We start from the raw sequence: 21,628 nt of genomic DNA on the forward strand, positions 1-21,628 counted from the left end.
TGGAAAATTACTTCCATGGAAAATATTTTCTCAAGGAAAACATTTTACTCCCAACCAAACGGACCCTTCATCTTCATCATCAACCTCATGTTGTACTCTTCGCATCTCAACATCAACTTCATCCAAGGATCATTTGGTTGTTCTACTCAAATAAGATTATGAAGGATGGCACATGCATTAATTATCATGACATGAGTCTTGACATCAAAAAAAATGCATCTCTCAAAATGGCCCATCACTTCTTGAACAAACCAAATGTCCTTTCAATCACATTTCTAGCAATTGAATGTCGAAGGTTGAATAACTCTTTAAAATTTTGAGGCTTGTTCCCACTAGGAAACCATTCATTAAGATGATATCTAACTCCACCATACAGAGCGAAGAAACCTGGGCTATTTGCATAACCTGCATCAACAAGAAAGTACTTGCCTATAATGTTAGACAACAAATTGTTACTCATTTATAATTGAAAAAAAACACTCGATAAGTCTAATTGTCACATACCCTTGGGAACAATTAATGGATCTGATCTACCTAACGCAACATGTAAAACTGCTATCTACTGCAGAACCTTCCCATCCAGACAATACATATGTAAATCTCATGTCACGGGAGCATACACCTAAAACATTTGTTGCTATCTCATTCTTCCTATTTCTGTACCTTCCTTGGTCTCTAAGAAGAACATGTACTTACATAAGTACCGTCTAACGCTCCAAGACAATCCTGTATTACATACAAAATATCATAAGTTGATGAATTTGTAAATATTATCTTCACTAACAAATATAAAAAAATATTGATTACTTGAAACCATTCCCATTTTTCATGCTCGTAACCTTCCATTTCCTTTTCATGCTGGATAAAATAGTGTCTCCCCAATTTTATGATAGCACGTAGAACTATATTAAAGTATCGACTCTCTGTCTCACATGATCTTATGAGATTAAATTGACAGTGCGATTCTTAAAGTTATGAGCAAGAACATGGAGAAACATTGCAGCTGCCTCTTCAAGTGTAATATTTATAGTATCTCTCAACTCACAATGCTCTGTTAAATTTGTACACAAACTAGTAAAACAATGTTTATTCAGTCGAAGTTGCTCTACACAAACTCTATTGTTTCCATAGTAAAGACGCCTTAAATATATTTCACGTGCTACTTTAGAGTCAAAATAAGGTTCCTTTACTATATGTTTCTCATGCCACCAAACTACCAATGTAGCTACCGTTACCATATAATTTGCAACTACCACTTTTTTCTTTTTTGCTTTTTGCTCGTCTCCTTGATCTGTGTCGATATCCAAATTCTGCAATTCAAAATCACGACAATGTAGTGATAAAACATTGATTATTTGACATTGCTTATAAGACATCAGTTTGTGATTAAGCATCAATATTATCATATTGCATTGCTCAAATAATTCTCTATTATCCCAAACGTTCTATCTATGTATGTTTCTGTCTATCCAAAGAAAAGGAAATAGTAGGAAGGTTCATGGTACATATTTGTTATATTCTGTCTTTCATCCCACAATATTTTTTCGAGAATATCCATGCATCTCACTACCGACTAGGATATTAAAACTTTAATTTCTTTCATTCATCATATACAACTGAATTTGCAAATGGTTTTTACAAGAAAGATAAGAAAAACCGAAATCCTGTCCATTATTTAACAACTTTATCAAGATAGCAAGTAATATTGAGCCAGGACTCCAATTAGAAAACCAAGAGAATTTTCATGTGGGATGAGCAGGAACATTTGAGAGAAGAAGAAAAATGTAGAAGTTTTGAACGCAAAAGTAGCAATGTTAGGCCTGATCCTATGTTCCAATATCCTGTTAAACCACTTTGCTCCCAAATCCACAAGCCCCCGCTTGTAACAAGCATAAATCAGAGTGTTAAAAATTTGATACTCGATCTCACACCCTGAATCAGCAATCTCTCTAATCATGTCCTCTGCCACATCCCACTCCTCCCTCCTACCTATCACTCTAAATATTAAATTATATGCAGTCAAATTCTTCTTCAACTTCCCATTTTCTCTCATCCACTAAAAAAAACTTAAAGCTTTATTGTCACTACTACCACTTTCCAGCTGCTTCAAAATTCCATTACAAGGCTTCAAGCTCAAATCACACTCCAAATTACTAATATCAAAATCTAATGCCAGTTCATTATCCGATAAACTACGATCCATAATATCTTTCCTGTCAGTTTTCATAGCCTTCTCTCCACCTTTTGCCTTATTAACACCCTTCCACAAATTTGACCTCAAATTATGAATCTTTCTTCACTCTCTTTACACCCCTAAATCTTTTCCAATCATTAAACCCACCCTTCCTAAACTTCCATCAAAATCCCTCTGCTAGAATCTAAACTCTCGGAATCCATATCATCATATGACTCGAAAACCAATTCATCAACCAAATTGAATCATAAGTATCCAAAACCTCAGCATCTATCTGAGAAATCTTAATGGGATGCACCTTGCAAAATGGTTTGGTTACACATGATCCAGATATATGCAAGCATCCAGGAAACAAGGAAATCGAAAAGGGATCAACAATTCAGACAGAATTCACTGTAAACTTGTGTTTTTCATATGAAGGATTTTCCAGTGATATTGTGAGCTTAAAAGAGGCCATGAAGTTCAGTTCAGTGGCCTCTCAAGACATGCCTTGCTTAACTCATTGAGTCATATGAAAAATGTAGAGCAAAATTAGGTCGAGATTGTGATCTCGAAGGAATGGTAAACTTGAGTGAGTTATAGTAATGATCAAAGACTACACCAAAGAGCATTTTGGATATGATTCAGAATTTATGGGCTTTGTAGCTATAGTAATTGTGGCTTTTGCGGTCTTATTTGCTTTCATGTACTGCACGAAGAAATTAAACTTCCAAACAAGGTAGAACAAAAATCCGAGACGCACATAGACATGCATGAAGATTCCAAATACAGACCTATGTCACAAATGTGAATCTCTAAATGCATAGTCAAATCTAAATTACAGAGCTTAAACTTACTTCTCTGGAAGTTTTACGAAAGGATAAATTTCACGCAAGATGTTCACAATTTCGGAGTAGTGTTCACAATTTCACGCAAGACAGTATCTTCCACTGGCAGATGGATTTTGAGGTGGCACCTTGAAACAGAACAAACCGTGGCAATGTATCAAATGAAACAAAGTTTTGTAATAAAGCCCACAACCAATGATTAATTGAAAAAGTTTCAAAGATAAAGTTACCTTTTACAAGCCCTAAGTATTTCTAAAATTTGGGGAAAGCAAAAGAGCTGAAGGAAAGAACCCAAAAAGTAAGGATGAGAGGAATAAAGGTGACTGCAACCGCAATGGTGGAGCAGCAGAAGTAAGTGTGGAGACAAAGAGAAAAAAATTGGACGCGTAGGTCTTGCGATTGGCGAGGTGATGGGTGGAGGGGTGGCGGGAGTGGAGAAGGATAGAAAAAGTGGGCGGAGAATTGGAAGGCGGAGAGGGAGATGGTGGTAGCTAGGAGAGGTAAAATGTTAGAGTGGAGGTTGCAGCGACGGTGGAGAAAGGGCACCTGCGAGGCTCAGCAAGCGATTGGGACAGAGAGGCGCCTCTGTTTCTTGCAACTTTGTGTTTGACCCGATTTTAATTTTTACCTACATTGGATCCGTGTGTAGACCCGTTTCTTAGGGTTTAATTGTGTGGAATTGGAATTAGAATTTTTTTATCCGGTCAAAAATTCAACTCATGAAATTGGACACAAATTCAATTCAGATTAAATTCTAATTCTTTAAGTGGAGCAGAATCCAAACAACAGATTTGAAATTGGAGCCCCAATTCCAATTCTAATCCCCAATTCCATGGGAACCAACCATATCCTAAGTTTGGTATAAATCCTTTACTTTCAATATTTTCATCATTGCATGAGAATTTTGAGAATTTTAATGAAATACCCAAAGAACGAAAACTAGAAACATATATTTGGAAATGCAGAGCATGTCACTATATTAATTGGAGATATCCTTTTAGTATCACTTAATATATTAAATGGAGAACGTTAGAACTACTAAATGGATCATATGTCCATTAAAACTAAATGTGTGTTAGGGAAGGCGATATATGGGCAGACTAATCCCTAAAGGCAACCTCCAGGATTCTGTATGCCATAGGAAGTACCAATAACATTAGAGCAAGATGCAATGGCAAGCACTCCTAGGCCTTTGTAAGCTAAGTCAATATCCACAAGCTTCACGTTTTGGCATGGCACCAATTTGCTACATTGCAAAGATAGTGCAACCTTTGAACTGGATGTGCCCGAAATGTCGTTGAATTCTACATCTCTGATTTGAACTTTTGAGACTGATTCACCACCCTAAAAGCAACAAAAGCAGTTATTGAGAAATGTTTTATTAAAAAGACAGAAAAAAAGGTGATTGGCTTCAGTCTACTATTTGCCCACTGAAGATATTTGCCCACTATTAATCCATTTAGATCTACTTTAGATCTTTTTTTTTCAAGACATTTTGGATTATAGATGAAGACTATATGATGAAGAAGAAGAGATAGGAAATCTGACGAAGAAGAAGAACAGAAGGTGCGTCATGTGATGGAGAGAGGACAGGTCCGTCATAAAAGTTGAGGGTTTTGTCCAAAACCTCCCAATTTGCTCAGGAATGGGATAGCTCCAATTTTTTAGAAATGATTCCAAAATTTACATTCCAATAAACTTAACCCAAGCAACAAATAAAGAGTTCATTCTTTTTTGTGATTCCTAAACCCTTTAACCAAGCAGCCCCTCGAAGTTCAAGTTGGTTGGAAAGGACATTAATATAATCGTAGGATCTCTCAAACTTTCCTCTTTCCCCATTTGCCTCTAAGTCTTTAAGTCTCCTCTTGGACGCAAATACACACACACACATACCTGGACATATATATACATCAAATAATAAAACATCAATAAAAGATACCATACCGATGGTGGGCAATGTGGGCAGTACTTCTGATCAATAATGATGGGGTTGCCAACGTTTTTCATTATGATGTTCTGGAAACTAATATTTGAAGTCAAACTGGACCAAGAAGGTGACCAAGTCTTGATCCTCACACCATTTTCAGTGTTCCAGAAAGTGGCGTTCCTGACGCTTATGCCCATAACATTTTGGTTTTGAGAGCCTTTACCAAGGCTTCCGATGCTGATGCCATGACCAGGGCCGCAAATAACTTCAGAAATGTCAATGTTCTGGCTGCCGGAAACCATGGATATACAATCATCGCCTGTTCCAATGCTTACTCTTGATATCTTGATGTTGGTCGATGCCCCAATGTGGATTCCATCTGTGTTTGGACTGTTCTCCGGAGCAGACACCCTAACGTAACTGATGTCTATGTTGTTGCATGCAAAAAGGTTGATATGGACCTTTTTGCTGTTGATTGAACTTAGGTACTGTATTTTGGAATTTCTGATAAAGTCGAACCTCAAGCTCTGATAGGATCCGCATTAAAAAAACAAAACAAAACAAAACAAAAGGAAGGGACCTAATATTAGGATGGATTGATGGGGAAGGGGATAAAAAAGATGTAGTAATGGAGATTGAAAAGGAAAAAATTATAAAGTAAAGCCTAATAATACATGTCTCTGGCAGTGGGAGTAAATTATAAAGTATTTTATCATTGGGTATGTCTAATGTATGTCCGATGTCAGATTTTTTTAAATGTAAAATTAATTAGGAAGAGAATGTAAATATAAATAAGGATAATAATTATAAGCATTTGCCTCTAAGTCTTTAAGTCTCCTCTTGAACTCATAATTACACAAAAACAGTTAAATTTGTACTATAAATGATTACCATGAATGAGAGAAGATGATTTTAATAATTCCTCCTTAATTGACTCCTGATTCCAATCAAAACAATGATGTATAATCTAATAGATAAGGAAAGACTAATAATACTACCAATTAGGGAACAAAGTTGCCTTCCATCAATAAGGAAGGTGTTTAAGGAGAATGTTACTTCCGTGATCACAAAATTCACCTCACAACTGAGCAACAATCTTTCAAGAATTTAAGATGACAAAAGGGTTTAGGCAACTGATGATTATAGATCCCCAGCCCTATACTTTGTTTAGGGAAAAAAAAAATCTTCTTTGCTAAACGCACTGACCCAAAAAAAAAATTTTGATTTTTTCCCATAAAGAATTTCTATGAAGAAATTAAACTCACAGAAGGGAGGGGCAAGCATTGCGAGTTCTTGAAGCAATCATTATAATGCCAAGCAGAAGCACCTTGACCATCCAAATATCCACTCCCAGTCACAGTCAAATTATCAACAGAATGAAATCCAATCCAAGTATCTGTGAAGAACAAAGCAGGAATAGTAGGAGCCTTAAGAGTCCCTCTAATAAAAAATGTCATTTCTCCAAGACATGGCCCCGAAAATGTGATTGAATGCAGCATATAGGTTCCCCCTGGAATCAAGACCGTGCTGCTTCCTTTCCATTGACATGCATCACTCCATGCTCTAAGGAATGCCTTCTCAAAAGTACCCACAAAACAAAAAAAGAAGAAAATAAAGAAAAAAGTTAATTCACTTTCCAACAATCACAAATGCACGGCTACCTTTGCCTTTTTTGCGGGCAAATTTCACATAATAACACAAATCTTTTTTCATAATAAAAAGTTTTGATAGTTTGAGTTCTGGTCACTATCGTAGACTAGAGTATATCTCGAGGTACTTAAAAAATATCCATGAACCAATATAACAATCATATTGGAAGTGAATTCGGACACACAATATTTTATTAGAAAGTGGTCTGCTCTTATCAATTCAACAACTGTTTTGGCATAATAACAGTGATTATAGTACATAATACAAATACTTCAACAAAGATTTGAGATTTTGGAAAAGAGGTTGTGTAAAAAAAATCAAGTTCATAACATAAAATTAATTTTTCCAATCTTTTAAGGCGGTGAACCCTTTCTTTCTTTATTGGAAAACCCCATGAATAGGCTAATTTACTATGCATAAACTAACCTGACTGTCATCTGTGTTTCCGTCAGCTCTTGCACCATAGTTCACCACATTGAAGATTTTAGGTGGTGAATACACAAAAGCATCAGCAACACTCCAGAGGAAGATGAGAACTATAGCTATGCAAAAAGCCAATCTTGAAGCCATGATTCTTGAATTCTGGGAAATGTATTGTGCTTCTAACTGCATATTTATACACATGTTTCGTTTGTTGCCAAATACAGGACTGGTTAATGTTATAATTTTCATTACATTTATATTATTTTTTGTGAATCTTTTCTCCTATATACAAGGAAGACGCTTAAATACATGCTTTTTAATTGCTTCCCAACTTCATTTAATCAAACCCTAGAATCACTCTCGGGAGATATATTTTCCATTTTACCATTTTTAACATCTATACTTTCTTGTCTGAATGGGCATATCTTTTTGAATCTCAAGAATCTTTATTTGAGATATTATCTTTTCCTTATTATTTTGTCTTTTAATTTTTGCTATGTCACATGGAAATTATTTCTGACTTTTTCTCCAAAGCTACTTAATTAAGTCTACGGTAGTTTAGACTTTACCACAATAGTTTCTATTTCTACTACTATATCGAAGTTTTTTCTTCCCTACAAGTCCGAGTACCCCAAGAGAAGGCAATCTTCATGATGTGATATGCATCGGAATATTTGGGATTTGATTCTATATGTACTCAATATATTGTATCCCAATTATTTTCTTGAAGAAAATTTCATTTCTCGAATAGAAAGTTTACGGGCCGTCCTTTTATAAATAAATGAGCATTCAAAGAGTGGAATTCGATTACTTGGGAGTAGGCATATCAATGGGTAGGGACTGAGTTAGATCCTTTTGATTCAGATTCAGACCTATTTAATTTAGTTAGATCCAGATCCAGACCCAAATCCTTTTGGGTCAGAAAAAGTAAGTCCATACCCAAAGTCTTATGGATCTGGGTATCCAATGGCATTCATGGGTATTTTCTGAATATACTAAAGTAAAAATGTATTTAAAATATATAAAGTTTATAAATAATATAAATGCCATCTAATTTTTGTTTTCAAATAATAAAATTAACATTCAACAAGTTGAATGCAATAGTGTGAACTCAAAGAAAGAATTATTATTGACTACTTCTATATATTTTCAAAGATTCAACTGCATCCACATCCAATATTTTATTTATTTGCCTTTGCCTTTTCTCCTTTTTTTTGAAAAAGTTTATACCAATTATAATGATAACTAGGATTAGTTTTTAAAAAAGAAAACAACCATAACATATATAAATATTTAGTCTTATTAAAAAATGTAATTTTGTACCTCTTTTTCTTATTTAAATCTCAATGTTGGTAGATGGCTTGCAATCGAGCACTAAAATAATGAATGAGATAAAAGTCATTTGACTAAGGACCGATGACAAATAAATAATAGAATAAGAAGATTTATAAACACTTACTCATTTTTTCTTTGATTCTATCCAATCATCAGTAGTCACTAATGTTTCAACCATATTTAGAAGCAATTTGACGTGAGTCTCATCAATCACCCAACCACCAATACCAAATGCAGATTCTGATGTCATAAAATCTTACCATATTCGATCCAATAACCATAAAATATTAAATTATTTTACAATTTTACTTATATATATTATTTAATTAAATATATATGAGTCTGGATAAGATCTGGTATAGGTCTGGATTTGGATATAGATTCTAGAAAACCAAACCCTACCCAGATGCATGACTCTCTCACAGGGTCTGGATTTGGGTAGGGTCTGAATTTGAGAAATTAAATCCAAACCTTATCCAAATATATTGGGTCTGGATTGGATCTAGATAAGACCCGACCCATTGACATGCTGACTTAAGAGTAAAGATTTTTAAGGCCGTCCCTTTTTATAAATAAAAAAATAAAAATTTATTAGAAAATTAGAAAACGAGTATCTTTCAATTTTCCAAATTAAGTACATTATAATTATTTGAGAAATTTAACTATTGCTTGGGAAATTCATTATTTATCAAGAATTCACATAACTTTCTCCAATGCAACATCCATTATTTTCTTTATCCGCATATTAAAGGAGTTTTTTTCAAAATTTTTCTAAGTAGGGAAGAGGTGGGATTTAAGAAGCAAGAAGGGAGAGGAGGACTAAAAAGGAGCTTTTTTCTCTCTTTTTTTTTGGGAACTTTTATTAATATCACCAATGAATGCTTGCAGGAAAAACTTTCTTAAGTACACTAGAGAAAAAAGCTCTGTAACTAACAAAAGTAACGAAGAGGCTTGGTAAAAAGACTATTCCCCATTGGATGTCGAATAAAAGTTCAAGTCCAATCTTAAACCAGCCAGAAAATACCGTTATCCATTGGTAAAAAAATTTATCTCAATAAGTTCCACAAAAAAAACAAAAACAAAACAAAGAAAGGTTCCCAAAATGCGTTGTTATTTGTGTCCTATTTTGACCTTAAACGATGTGCTCATCCTCTTTTTACACAGCAGCCACAATACACAAATAGCTTTAGACATTCCCTTCCAATATCAGGCCTCAATTAAAAAAAAAAAATTTAAGCGGAACATTTTACTCCTAGTGCAGCAAAAAAAGTGCTTGTCACAAAAATCATTTTAGTCGGTAGAGACATTACCTATATGACTATAAGGTCTTTGGCACGGCTTTCAAGCCAAGTTTTAAAGTCTCGCTTTTGACCAATAAAATAAGAGTTAATTTTATATACACCAATAGTGTACATATTATCACGGTTAGATGTAAAATATATACATAATTTGAGTTTGAAATTCAAATTATGTGTTATGCATCCAATGATAAAAATGTATACATTATTAGTGTATAGAAAAATAATCCATAAAATAGTAATAACAGTTTTATTTCTTTCAAAAATTTCTATGACGCTATCTAGGAACTAAGCGAGGACTTGCAATCATGTCTTGCACCTCAGTTGCAATTTGCACACTTAAATTAAAAAAAATAATAATTTGCTCTTTTGATTTACGGTCAATCTAATTGAATACAAGTTCCATCATTTCATGGCATAATGACTAATGTACCACATGAATGAAAACCAGTTGACTATTATACTACATGATTAGGGATGGCAACAGGCGCGGGTACCCGCGGGCACCCGCCCCACGGGGGTCTATTGGGGCGGGGATCGGGGGGAATTTTTCTCCCCGTTTAGAAACGGGGCGGGGGTATACTCTCCCGCCTCACCCTCCGCCCCGCCATCCGTTTAGAAAAAAAAGATATATTTATATATGTGTATAATTATATATATAATTATATTATCAATTATACTACTAATTATACATGTCTATTAATAAAAATTATTAATTATTTATACTAAATTTATTAATACATTTATATTAAATTCCTAACTAAATTTAATACAATAAATATTTTTTTCTAAAAAATACAATAATAATTTAGTGATTATATTTGTATCAAAAATAAAAAATTGATTATTTTAGTTATATTTGTTTTATCATATTAGATTATATTCAAATAACTTTTATTTAATTATTTTTATGAGTTTCAATTGTAAAGTTGCAATGAATAATAATTTGTTGATATATTAATATTTTAGTACTTGATTATTTGTTCAAATTTAATTATAATGAAATTATATAATAAATTTTTTTTAACCCTCCCTCCCCCACCCCCGCCCCATTGCCACCCCTATACATGATAGAACATGTGTCTTACGTAGGTAAAAGTTTATGTTTACAATATCTTTTTCCTAAATAAAAATACTTTATAAATGTATAAACACTAAAATAATAAGTTCTAATATTCTCCCTTGGGAATTAATGCTGTTAAGACCAAATTCATCATCAAATATCCATTCTCTCGGTTAAGGAACCCAAAGTCTCAACTTGAAATAGTAAAATATCTATTCTCCAGCATGATGAATTCTGTACTTTTCTCCATTAAAATAATTTTTTACTTTGTCGCTTATCACTTATTTTAATTATTTAAATTGAACTTGTCAATTAGACATTACTACAGACGAAGACAAATCTTGAATTGTCATCCAATTCAGGAGATTCCAGTGATTGCAATATTATTAAAAACTATTCATTTGGATATTAAAGCTACACAGTTTTCAAGTTGATGCAGGGCATGTAAAAAAATCGTTTATTATCATCTTAATATTCATGAAAAAATTCGAAGATAATTGCAAAAAGGGTCCACCTGATTGATCAATCACTTTTAGTCATTGGACACTTAAAAAGAGAGGCAATTAACATCTATTTCGATAGTGAACCTTAATGCTCTTGAAAATATCACCATATAATTCTAAGTAATGTCTTTGGCACAATGTTACCTAGCATTTAAAAGATCACCTGAGAAAAATTGACAATGTTTTGGCCGTGAAATCACAACTAGCTAAAACAAGAAAGCAATGCCAAAAACAGCAATAACTAATAGCTTCCTAAATTGAAGAAACATTATTAATTCTTGCTTCAGCTAATGCTTCCATAAGCAACTGAAGGTGATATTCAAGGAACTATTATTGCTAAAATCACAAAAAGGTTCCATGTGAACTCTCTAATTTTAAAAAAAAAATTCTAAAACAATAAAAGACGCTTATGTGATTGTTAAATTTAGTTAAATTCTTACGTTTCTGTTGTGTATTAAATATTTCGATATTTCATACTCTCAAGGCTTCTGGTAACTCTTACTCTCCTCAATAAACTTGGAGGTTTTAGTTCTTAAGATTGCATTACTGAATTTTATCGATTTTGTTTTTGAGCAAAATTAGAACTTTTCCATTGATCAAGAAATGAAGTTTAACACTAGAGAATCCCTTCTTATTTACATCAACTAAGATTAGTACTATACGCTCTTCAAACTAAGAAAAGAAAAGCAGTGCAGAAACATTTGAACTAAGATAGCTTTGGTCAAAACTCCACTCAATAACTAAATCCCAATTCTCCTTAATCCTCGGTATCTTGGATCATGAAGCAACTATCAATCGAATAACATTCACAATCATAGTCACAACCTGCACCCTAGGTAGCCTAACCTTCTTTTATCCAATAAATAAATAAATAGCCTAACCTGTTGAAACACCATTTGATTCCTTACCTGCCCAAGATGATACACGATTGTTGATAGAGCCAACCTCCAAAACTTGTGACAAAAAGAATCAGATGTATTATGCTTACTCCATCAATATAGTTCATCTTGCCACACCAAAATTCTCTTGTACAATAAGCACAACTTCTGTATCTTCCCCCAAACACTATGAGTAAAGTCACATTCAAAAAACAAAAATTCTTGTGATTCATCATATATATCACAGAAAGCACAAGCAAGAGATATGGCAATTTTCCTAATTCTCAGTCTTGCTCGAAGGATTAATCGACAACTTCTGAGTCTTCCCCCAAACACTATGAGCAAAGTCACATTCAAAAAACAAATATTCTTGTGTTTCATCATATATATCACAGAAACCACAAGCAAAAGATATAGCAAATTCCCAAATTCTCAGTCTTGCTTTAATGTTTGATCGATTCCTGACTACTAGCCACAAAATAAACGCATATTGTGGGATATACCCTTTCCCCCACACTAATGTATAACGCTGCATCCTGTTTCTAGGTTCAATAAGCTGTTTAAGCACAGATTTAATGGTAAACTCACCAGATAAAGTTTTCGGTCCAGTTTACATGATCATCCCTATGTAAATTTTGTAATAGAATAATGAGTTAATTACAAGGTTCCTTGATCTCCTATGACCTTCTCACATAGGGCTACTTCCACCTATCACAATCAATGAATTTAGCTACCTTTGATCCTTGGCCAACCTTAAATTCTTCAGCAAATGTTTGAAAGTTTTGAGAAATAAAGCCCCAACTGTTGGAAGAAACCTAATAATGAGGGCATATATGTTCCATCAACCTTAAATTCTTCAGCAAAAGATCAGATCCCCTTGTCTCAATTCTCTTTCACTATGAAAGAAACCTAATAAGGAGCCATTCAGATTGATAGAAAATTGTGCAGTAGAAACATAATTATATTCCAGGACAAGAATATCATAGGAAAGCCCATATTGCACATAGCAGAAAACGAAAATTCCCAATCAGCTTTATGATACGCTTTCATTAAATCAACTTTAATAACAGCTCTGCGCTTGCCTCCGCTCCTGTGGTAACCTCTTACAAGTTCATGCAAAATCATGGATGCTATGAGATGCTTTCCTTTAACAAAAGTATTTTGCACTTTAGAAATCAAGGTAGGCAGGACTCTCTTCAATCTAGCAGCAAGAACGTAAGGGTAACACTTGTAGAGTACATTACAACATGATATTGGTGTAAAATCTGTCATCTACATAGCATTAGGCACCTTAGAGACAAGAGTAGTAGTAGTGCACTTCAGAGAATAGTACATACACTCATGATCAAAACAAAATTTCAAAGCTTCAATTACAATATCCCAGCTCTTCTTTAAAAATCCCATTGTAAAACCATTAGGCCCTGGGGCTTTTCCTGGTTTCATCCTAAAAATCACTTGCTTAATTTCCTCTTCCGTAATAGGAGCTTGCAATTCACCTGTTTGAAATAAAATCAGTAATAATTTGCTTGAACCTATATTGACCGTGAAATTCACTTATTTTTCCAAATAGATTGTGACAATATTTCATTACGGTTGTCTTTGTTTATTCATTATCCTCCACTATTTCATCTTCATCATTCTTCAATGTCAAAATTTTGTTTCTAGTAGTGTGATTAGATACCTTCCTATAGAAGTAGCTTATTTTTCAGTCCCCATCTTTTAAGCATTGAACACGAGAGTTATTCTTAAAAAATTGCTCCTCAAATATCAAAAGTTCTGCATGTTCCACTGTCAAAGATTTCTGCTTCTAAATTAACTTAGCACCAAATGGTTTGTTACAAAGTAAACTTTGTACAGTATGAAGCAAAACTTTCGTTTGCTCCACTCTTTCACTAATGCTGCTAACGAAATCACAAATTAAGTTTCTTCAAAGCAACTTTAACTTTCTCTAACTTCTCCTATACCGTTTTGATTAAATTCCCCTCAAGCTTCCGGTCCAAGTGCTGCTACAGCATTCTTATAACTATCATGCCTAGTTCAAAACTTGTGAAATTTGAAAAGTTTCAGCCTAAAAGAGCCGAAACTCAGTTATCTTGCATGGACACAGAAATTCGAGAATGATCACAAATAACAGGTGTAGACACCAAATTTTAATGTTTTTTAAGTTCTTTTTCATTTTTGTCATTTATTTATTTATTGGCCATTTTATTCTAACAAGGATTTTTCTTATTTTGTAGGATTCTTTTATTGAGAGAAAAATGAAAAAGCAAAAGCCCAAAACCCTAAACCCATTTCCTACAAATCAAGAAATAAGACGCATCAACCTCCTTATCTTCTTATTCTCATTCTTGATACTACTTGTACTACTTCATCTATCATTTTCTCTCTACAAGACTCCACACACAATGCACGCTCCCCCCTCTAACACTTCATTCCACTACTCTTTTTTCTTTACGCATACAAGACACCTTCCCCCCCCCCCTTCTCTCTCTTCACGCATGCCAACAACACACTTTTTCTCTAGACACACTTAACACACAATCTTTCTCTACAATAATCACACCAAGAACACACTCTTTCTCTGCAAACACTTACACACTAAAAATTGCACACATAAGAGTTGAGTTGGCAAAGATTCAAGGAAGAAGATTGAGGTGCAAGTACAGCCCTCACATTGCTACTCTAAGCTATAAAGCTGCTAAAGTCCATTCTTTTCTTCTTTCTAAGTTTGGTTTTACTTAATGGGTATATGTAATTCCAAACTCTTGGCTTTTAATTTATGGTCTTTTGGTGCTTTTGTTGCCTATTTCTTTACTTGTTTCCGTTGTATATGTTGTGAGAAGTGTTTTGATACAATTTTTGTAAGATTTGGACTTAATTTGGGTGAGTTTAAGAAAATAAGATCTGATTGTAAATTGCACATTTGACTATGTTACATTGCTTTCTTACAAAAATTAAGTTCAAAAATAGAATCTATGCAAAAATTGAATAGGCAGTGAATTTTGTTGAAATTTGGTAACAGGCGGTGCTAGTGGCCAAGGATTAGCCAATGGTGGCCGGTAGCAGCACCGCCAATGGAAGCTGCCATATCCAATAGCTAAAGTCTAGTAAAGAAGGAGGAAAAAGAAAAGAGTCAAAAATATATTAAAAAAATAAAAAAATAAAAATGGGCTTTTTTTTTTTTTAGATTGGACTTATTTTGTCTTCATGGTTTGGGCTTGTTGGGTTTTAAGTTAAGTTTGTTCCTTTTTCAAGACTAAACTGTTTTGAGTTTTAATTGGACTTATTTATTTTTCACACGATTTTTTTTATATTTTCTTCTAGGCTAAGGTAACATGGCCCAAGCGATCAATTTTACTAAGTATAAAATGGGTCAAGGTGACATGATCTAAATACTAGAAGTAGCCTGGACTGCTTGTTTCTTGATTTGGATTGGGTCAACCCCATCCATATTAGTAAACCCGATCTAGACCTAATTTTCTTGCTCTGTCTTTATTTTGGCTTGTAATTTGACCCCTAAACTTTTAAATAACTTCATTATAGCCTTAAAACTTTGATTCTTTTGCTTCTAGCCCCTTATTTTCAATTACATTGGTCCCTAAACTTTTAAATTATGATGAATCTCAAGACTCAAAATTGGGATAAAGATGTTGACTATTTGGGGCTTGTGGGTCAATTTTGGAGCTGGTGTGCTAGGTTTTTAAGGGCTCATGTGCATGTGACATGATGGCTCTTTTAGTGTTACACAGTAATATGTTAGAAGACCTATACTGGCTTTGAAATGCAAACATAATGATGTGTGCACGGACCTTAGCCCAAGTAATGACCCAGTCCGAGTTCCATTGGGCCCAGTCACACGTGCACGAGCCAAGCTCTTCAAAGAATCCCTCCAAGCCCTTGTTCGAATTGTCCAAAACCAACATGGAGTCCATAGAGATATTGAAGGCTTGAAGGATTTTTAATTGAGTTATCTACACCATGACCCAAGCCCATGAAGAGTCAAGTGGGCCTCCAAATGAGTTGGCCGAATAGGGCCTTAGGCCTTAGTAGTTATTTAGCAATTGATTAGTGTTTAAGTAAGAGTATGGGCCGGCCCATCTTGTCCCAAGACCATGGGCCGACTTTTCCCTTTCCTAGTCCCTTTAGGGTTTCAGTCACTTTAGCCTATAAATAGGCTTGCTTTGTAAGGTTTTAGGGGAGACGTTTTATCAATAAAGTTTTGCATATTTTCGATTCTTCTTGAGAGAGAGATTCGACCCCCTTTACTTGCTTTGGCAAGGGTTTTGAGCAGTCTTGCGTTCTGTCCTAGATTGTTCTACCGACCTATTCCCCTGGAGTATTCACCTTCATCGGAGTGTCGTCTACCGTCTTGAATCATATTGTGTCGTCCGTTTGGTTCTAGACCCCGCAATTCCAAGCGTTGGACATCCTCGCTAGATCCTTGGGCAAACGTGCTACGTGTCTCGAAACGTGTTGATCGAGGAACGTATCAGTTGGCTTCAGAGCTTTGGTGGAGGTATCTTCTGTTATATCCGTAGTTTTGTCTTAGTTTTCCTTGTGTCCGCTGCCTTGTTTAAAAAAAAAAAAAAAAAACGTCACTGTTCATCCGCTACTGTTCATCCGGAACTGTTCATAGCTACTGTTCATACGACACTGTTCACGTTACTGTTCATCCGAACACAAAAATCTGTTGGTGTGTTATCTCCTTTGTGTTGTGTCTAGTTTGTTGATAATTTCTGTCCACAACTTGTTTCTTGCGTTTGAGTCGTTTGTTGCATCAAAAATTCTGGTTGTTGGTGTTTCAACGTTGCTCCCAAATCTGTCTCGTTAGTTGGTTGTCGCTTGGGCAGCAAGAACAATAACGTGACGGCTGCTAGGGTTTCCTTATCTTGCTAGGGTTATCCTTGCGGCTAGGGTTTTCTACTTGCGGCTAGGATGTCTACTTGCGGCTAGGGTTTCTTTGTACTCACTTGGACACTCTCTCTCCTACCTTTTTAGGAAACTTTCCCAAACTCTCTCATCCATTTTTTTTTTGGAAACTTTCCTAAATTCTCTCATCCATTTTTTAGGAAACTTTCCTAAACTCTCATCCATTTTTTTTTTTTTTTTTGGAAACTTTCTTAAAGTCTCTCATCTATTTTTAGGAAACTTTCCTAAATTCTCTCATCCATTTTTTTGGAAACTTTCCTAAATTCTCTCATCCATTTTTAGGAAATTTTCCTAAACTCTCTCATCCATTTTTTTGGAAACTTTCCTAAATTCTCTCATCCATTTTTAGGAAACTCACCTAAAATTCTCTCATCCATTTTTAGGACCTTTCCTATATTCTCTCATCCACTTTAGGAAACTCTCCTATATTCTCTTCCTAGATTTTAGGAACACTCTCCTACACTTTCTCCTATATTTTCTCCTAGTTTTTAGGAACACTTCCCTACACTTTCTCCTACATCTCCGTGATTACTCTTGAGGAAGAAGTTGGTGACATTTATTGGACTTGAGCGGCCTTTCTCAACTACCTAACCCAACAGGTTCCCTCATACATTCATGGCGAGTACAAGACGCATAAAAGTTAGCTCACCACATTGGCTTCCTGATCCTAAGGGAGTCAAAGAAGTGGCATTACGTGGTGTAGATGAGCAATTGGACATCGTCAAATCTCAGTTGCTTGGTTGGTTTTATACTCGTTGTGGTGTCAAAGATAAAATCTGTAGCTTGGCCATTGATGGGAGTTGTGAAGTCAACCTTGCAAGTGCTATCATGGTTGAGAAATTAAATCTTCCAACCATTGATCATCTTCAACCATACAAGTTGACGAGCACTCATGGTAATGTTTGGGTTACTAAGTACACACTTGTACCTATTCAAATCGGCAAATATGTGGATGAGGTGTTGTGTGATGTAGTCCCAATTCAAGTGACACATGTGTTATTGGGCAAAGCATGGATGTCGAGGCGAGAAATTAAATATGACGGACATACTAATAAGTATTCCTTCTTATTTAATAGTCGTCGTCTTGCACTTGTATCACTTACTTATGACCAACTTTGTAGTGATCTAGCATGCATGAAAAGTGAGCTTGAGCGTTATAGAATGGAGAAAAAGCTAGATGAGGAAATTGTGCCTGAAGAGGTAAAACCCGAGGGAGTTGGAAGTAATGAGATGAAAGGGTCAGCTGTTGAACTAGAAAAAGAGATGGAAAAATCTAATGAGATGGGTGGTAAAAAGGAAGAAAGGAGAGAAAGTGGGCTGATCTTGAGCAACCCGGTGAAGGCCTATTATTTTCCTAACGAACTTACCTTCGCGTTGTTTAGTGTTTCTACTTTTATACAGATCAAGCAAAGGCAAGTTGAGTTGATCTTGGTGTGTTCCATTCCAAAATCAATTGTAGACTTTGCAAGCCTCCATGAAGTTGGCACTCCAAGAGTTAAACCCCGTTGGTATCCATTCATGGAACAATATCAACTCAAATCAGTCCACACCAAAGGGGAGTTGATTCGAGCTCGTCTTGAAGGGAACACTCCACATTTTGGGGATCGTTGTGTACCAAGGGTTCGTTTAAAGAACAAGTACCTCAATGACCATTATGATTTTCGTCTTGCTCTTAGTCCACATGAAGCTCCAACATCACCAAATCCGCCTTGGTGCCTTGCAAGTGTGTTCGAGCCGGAGTTCGATTTCATGGGATACACTTCATACCACTTTGAGGACCCTTACCTCATGACCACAAACGATCAAGTTGAGCATACATTGAATATGGTTTGTGAGATTCAAGGTTCGACAAGGGTTATGTTCCAACTTAGCCCATGGGCTTTGCATTGGATGCCATCTGTAGCCATCATAACAAGATTGAGTCGAAGGCATGTAACTCGTCTTGTCACCATTCGTGCTTCAATTTGTGGGCAAATTGCTTTCAAGAGGGGGGGAATGATACGAACAAGAGGAGCCACTGGAGCCATGATACCAACCCTTGTTCGTGTCATTCATTTCCATCCAGATTTGAGGACAAATCCTGCTCAAGTGGAGGGGACTGATGTGTGCACGGACCTTAGCCCAAGTAATGACCCAGTCCGAGTTCCATTGGGCCCAGTCACACGTGCACGAGCCAAGCTCTTCAAAGAATCCCTCCAAGCCCTTGTTCGAATTGTCCAAAACCAACATGGAGTCCATAGAGATATTGAAGGCTTGAAGGATTTTTAATTGAGTTATCTACACCATGACCCAAGCCCATGAAGAGTCAAGTGGGCCTCCAAATGAGTTGGCCGAATAGGGCCTTAGGCCTTAGTAGTTATTTAGCAATTGATTAGTGTTTAAGTAAGAGTATGGGCCGGCCCATCTTGTCCCAAGACCATGGGCCGACTTTTCCCTTTCCTAGTCCCTTTAGGGTTTCAGTCACTTTAGCCTATAAATAGGCTTGCTTTGTAAGGTTTTAGGGGAGACGTTTTATCAATAAAGTTTTGCATATTTTCGATTCTTCTTGAGAGAGAGATTCGACCCCCTTTACTTGCTTTGGCAAGGGTTTTGAGCAGTCTTGCGTTCTGTCCTAGATTGTTCTACCGACCTATTCCCCTGGAGTATTCACCTTCATCGGAGTGTCGTCTACCGTCTTGAATCATATTGTGTCGTCCGTTTGGTTCTAGACCCCGCAATTCCAAGCGTTGGACATCCTCGCTAGATCCTTGGGCAAACGTGCTACGTGTCTCGAAACGTGTTGATCCTTGGGCAAACGGATGAACAGTAGCGGATGAACAGTACGTGTTGATACTGTTCATCATTGTTCCTCGATCAACACGTTTCGAGACACGTAGCACGTTTGCCCAAGGATCTAGCGAGGATGTCCAACGCTTGGAATTGCGGGGTCTAGAACCAAACGGACGACATGATATGATTCAAGACGGTAGACGACACTCCGATGAAGGTGAATACTCCAGGGGAATAGGTCGGTAGAACAATCTAGGACAGAACGCAAGACTGCTCAAAACCCTTGCCAAAGCAAGTAAAGGGGGTCGAATCTCTCTCTCAAGAAGAATCGAAAATATGCAAAACTTTATTGATAAAACGTCTCCCTAAAACCTTACAAAGCAAGCCTATTTATAGGCTAAAGTGACTGAAACCCTAAAGGGACTAGGAAAGGGAAAAGTCGGCCCATGGTCTTGGGACAAGATGGGCCGGCCCATGCTCTTACTTAAACACTAATCAATTGCTAAATAACTACTAAGGCCTAAGGCCCTATTCGGCCAACTCATTTGGAGGCCCACTTGACTCTTCATGAGCTTGGGTCATGGTGTAGATTACTCGATTAAAATCCTTCAAGCCTTCAATATCTCTATGGACTCCATGTTGGTTTTGGACAATTCGAACAAGGGCTTGGAGGGATTCTTTGAAGAGCTTGGCTCGTGCACGTGTGACTGGGCCCAATGGAACTCGGACTGGGTTATTACTTGGGCTAAGGTCCGTGCACACATCAGTCCCCTCCACTTGAGCAGGATTTGTCCTCAAATCTGGATGGAAATGAATGACACGAACAAGGGTTGGTATCATGGCTCCAGTGGCTCCTCTTGTTCGTATCACATAAGGTGCTAATTTGGCAAATAGCATGCATAATGGATAAAAATGGCCAAAATCTCAAAGATATGAGACCAAAACGGCCATTTTCCCGAAGGAGTAACATCAAAAGAACGAGTTAACTGTACATTTCAACTAAACCATTGTTGTCAAATTCACAAACTATTCGAAGTTTCAAATTTGTCAATTGGTCTATGGCTTCTTTTTTCTTTTCATGGAAGAAATATAATTTTGTTCCCAATATTTGACCGTGTGCAAAATTGATCCCAATGTTTTGGCCAAACTAAATTTAGCCTCAGAGTTTGTGATTTTAGGCAAATTTCAAATAACTAACAGAAAATTATCATAAATTAGAATCAACAACAAATTGGCGTTAGTCAAAAGTTTTGAATTTACATTTTTAGTCCCTAATGTTTCAAGTTTCGATCATTATGGTCTCTCAGATTTTAAGTAGTTACAACTAAGGCTTTTAAACTAAAACGATATGTGAATTGAATTGAATATACAGCAAATATGTTCTTAAATTTCTATAAAAATATTTCTTGAAAATATTTTATATTGACACAAAATGATAATAGCTTAAATAGCATATCCTTGTTAAATAAGCTATAATTGGATGACAAAAACTAATAATAATTAAAATATAAAGTAATGAAAGGAAAGAAGAATTCTACTTTTGTAAACTAAATTTATTATAGTTATGTCGCGCCCCATTTTTAATGAAAAATATAACGTGTTTAGAAAAATGAATTTTTGATTAATTTTTGAGTGAAAAATGAGTTTCTGATTTTTAGAAAATAAATAAAGAAAACGGGCCTAAATGGGACTTTAAAAATACGACGATTTTGGCCTAAAATAATAGTTTAAAAAGGGTTTTTAATGAAAAAATAGGAGTCGCCAGTTGGTATTGAGTTAAGATGTACCAAGTCACCTAAAATAAATCTTTAAAGAAAAAGTAGAGAAAACCC

The 21,628-nt window shown here is 35.7% G+C and overlaps 1 protein-coding gene and 1 long non-coding RNA gene across 3 annotated transcripts; both read right to left on the reverse strand.

Moving 5' to 3' along the window:
- Nucleotides 1–203: 203 nt before the first annotated feature.
- On the reverse strand, nucleotides 204–3,570 carry LOC140021729 (uncharacterized). 2 transcript variants are annotated; one of them, XR_011825675.1, is made up of 3 exons: nucleotides 3,252–3,570; nucleotides 3,031–3,149; nucleotides 204–726 (listed from the first exon to the last, which is right to left on the reverse strand). It is a non-coding gene; the product is annotated as an uncharacterized lncRNA (long non-coding RNA). The 2 variants fall into 2 exon arrangements; XR_011825676.1 differs by lacking the exon at nucleotides 204–726 and adding an exon at nucleotides 962–1,310.
- A 558-nt stretch (nucleotides 3,571–4,128) lies between these two features.
- On the reverse strand, nucleotides 4,129–7,210 carry LOC113708300 (exopolygalacturonase-like). The gene is made up of 4 exons (XM_027230762.2): nucleotides 7,025–7,210; nucleotides 6,214–6,522; nucleotides 4,966–5,475; nucleotides 4,129–4,365 (listed from the first exon to the last, which is right to left on the reverse strand). Exons 1-4 carry the CDS (start codon nucleotides 7,208–7,210, stop codon nucleotides 4,129–4,131), a joined length of 1,242 nt encoding a protein of 413 aa, XP_027086563.2.
- Between the last annotated feature and the right edge of the window lie 14,418 nt (nucleotides 7,211–21,628).

The sequence above is a fragment of the Coffea arabica genome, chromosome 11e (genome assembly GCF_036785885.1).
Source record: "Coffea arabica cultivar ET-39 chromosome 11e, Coffea Arabica ET-39 HiFi, whole genome shotgun sequence".
NCBI lineage: Eukaryota > Viridiplantae > Streptophyta > Magnoliopsida > Gentianales > Rubiaceae > Coffea > Coffea arabica.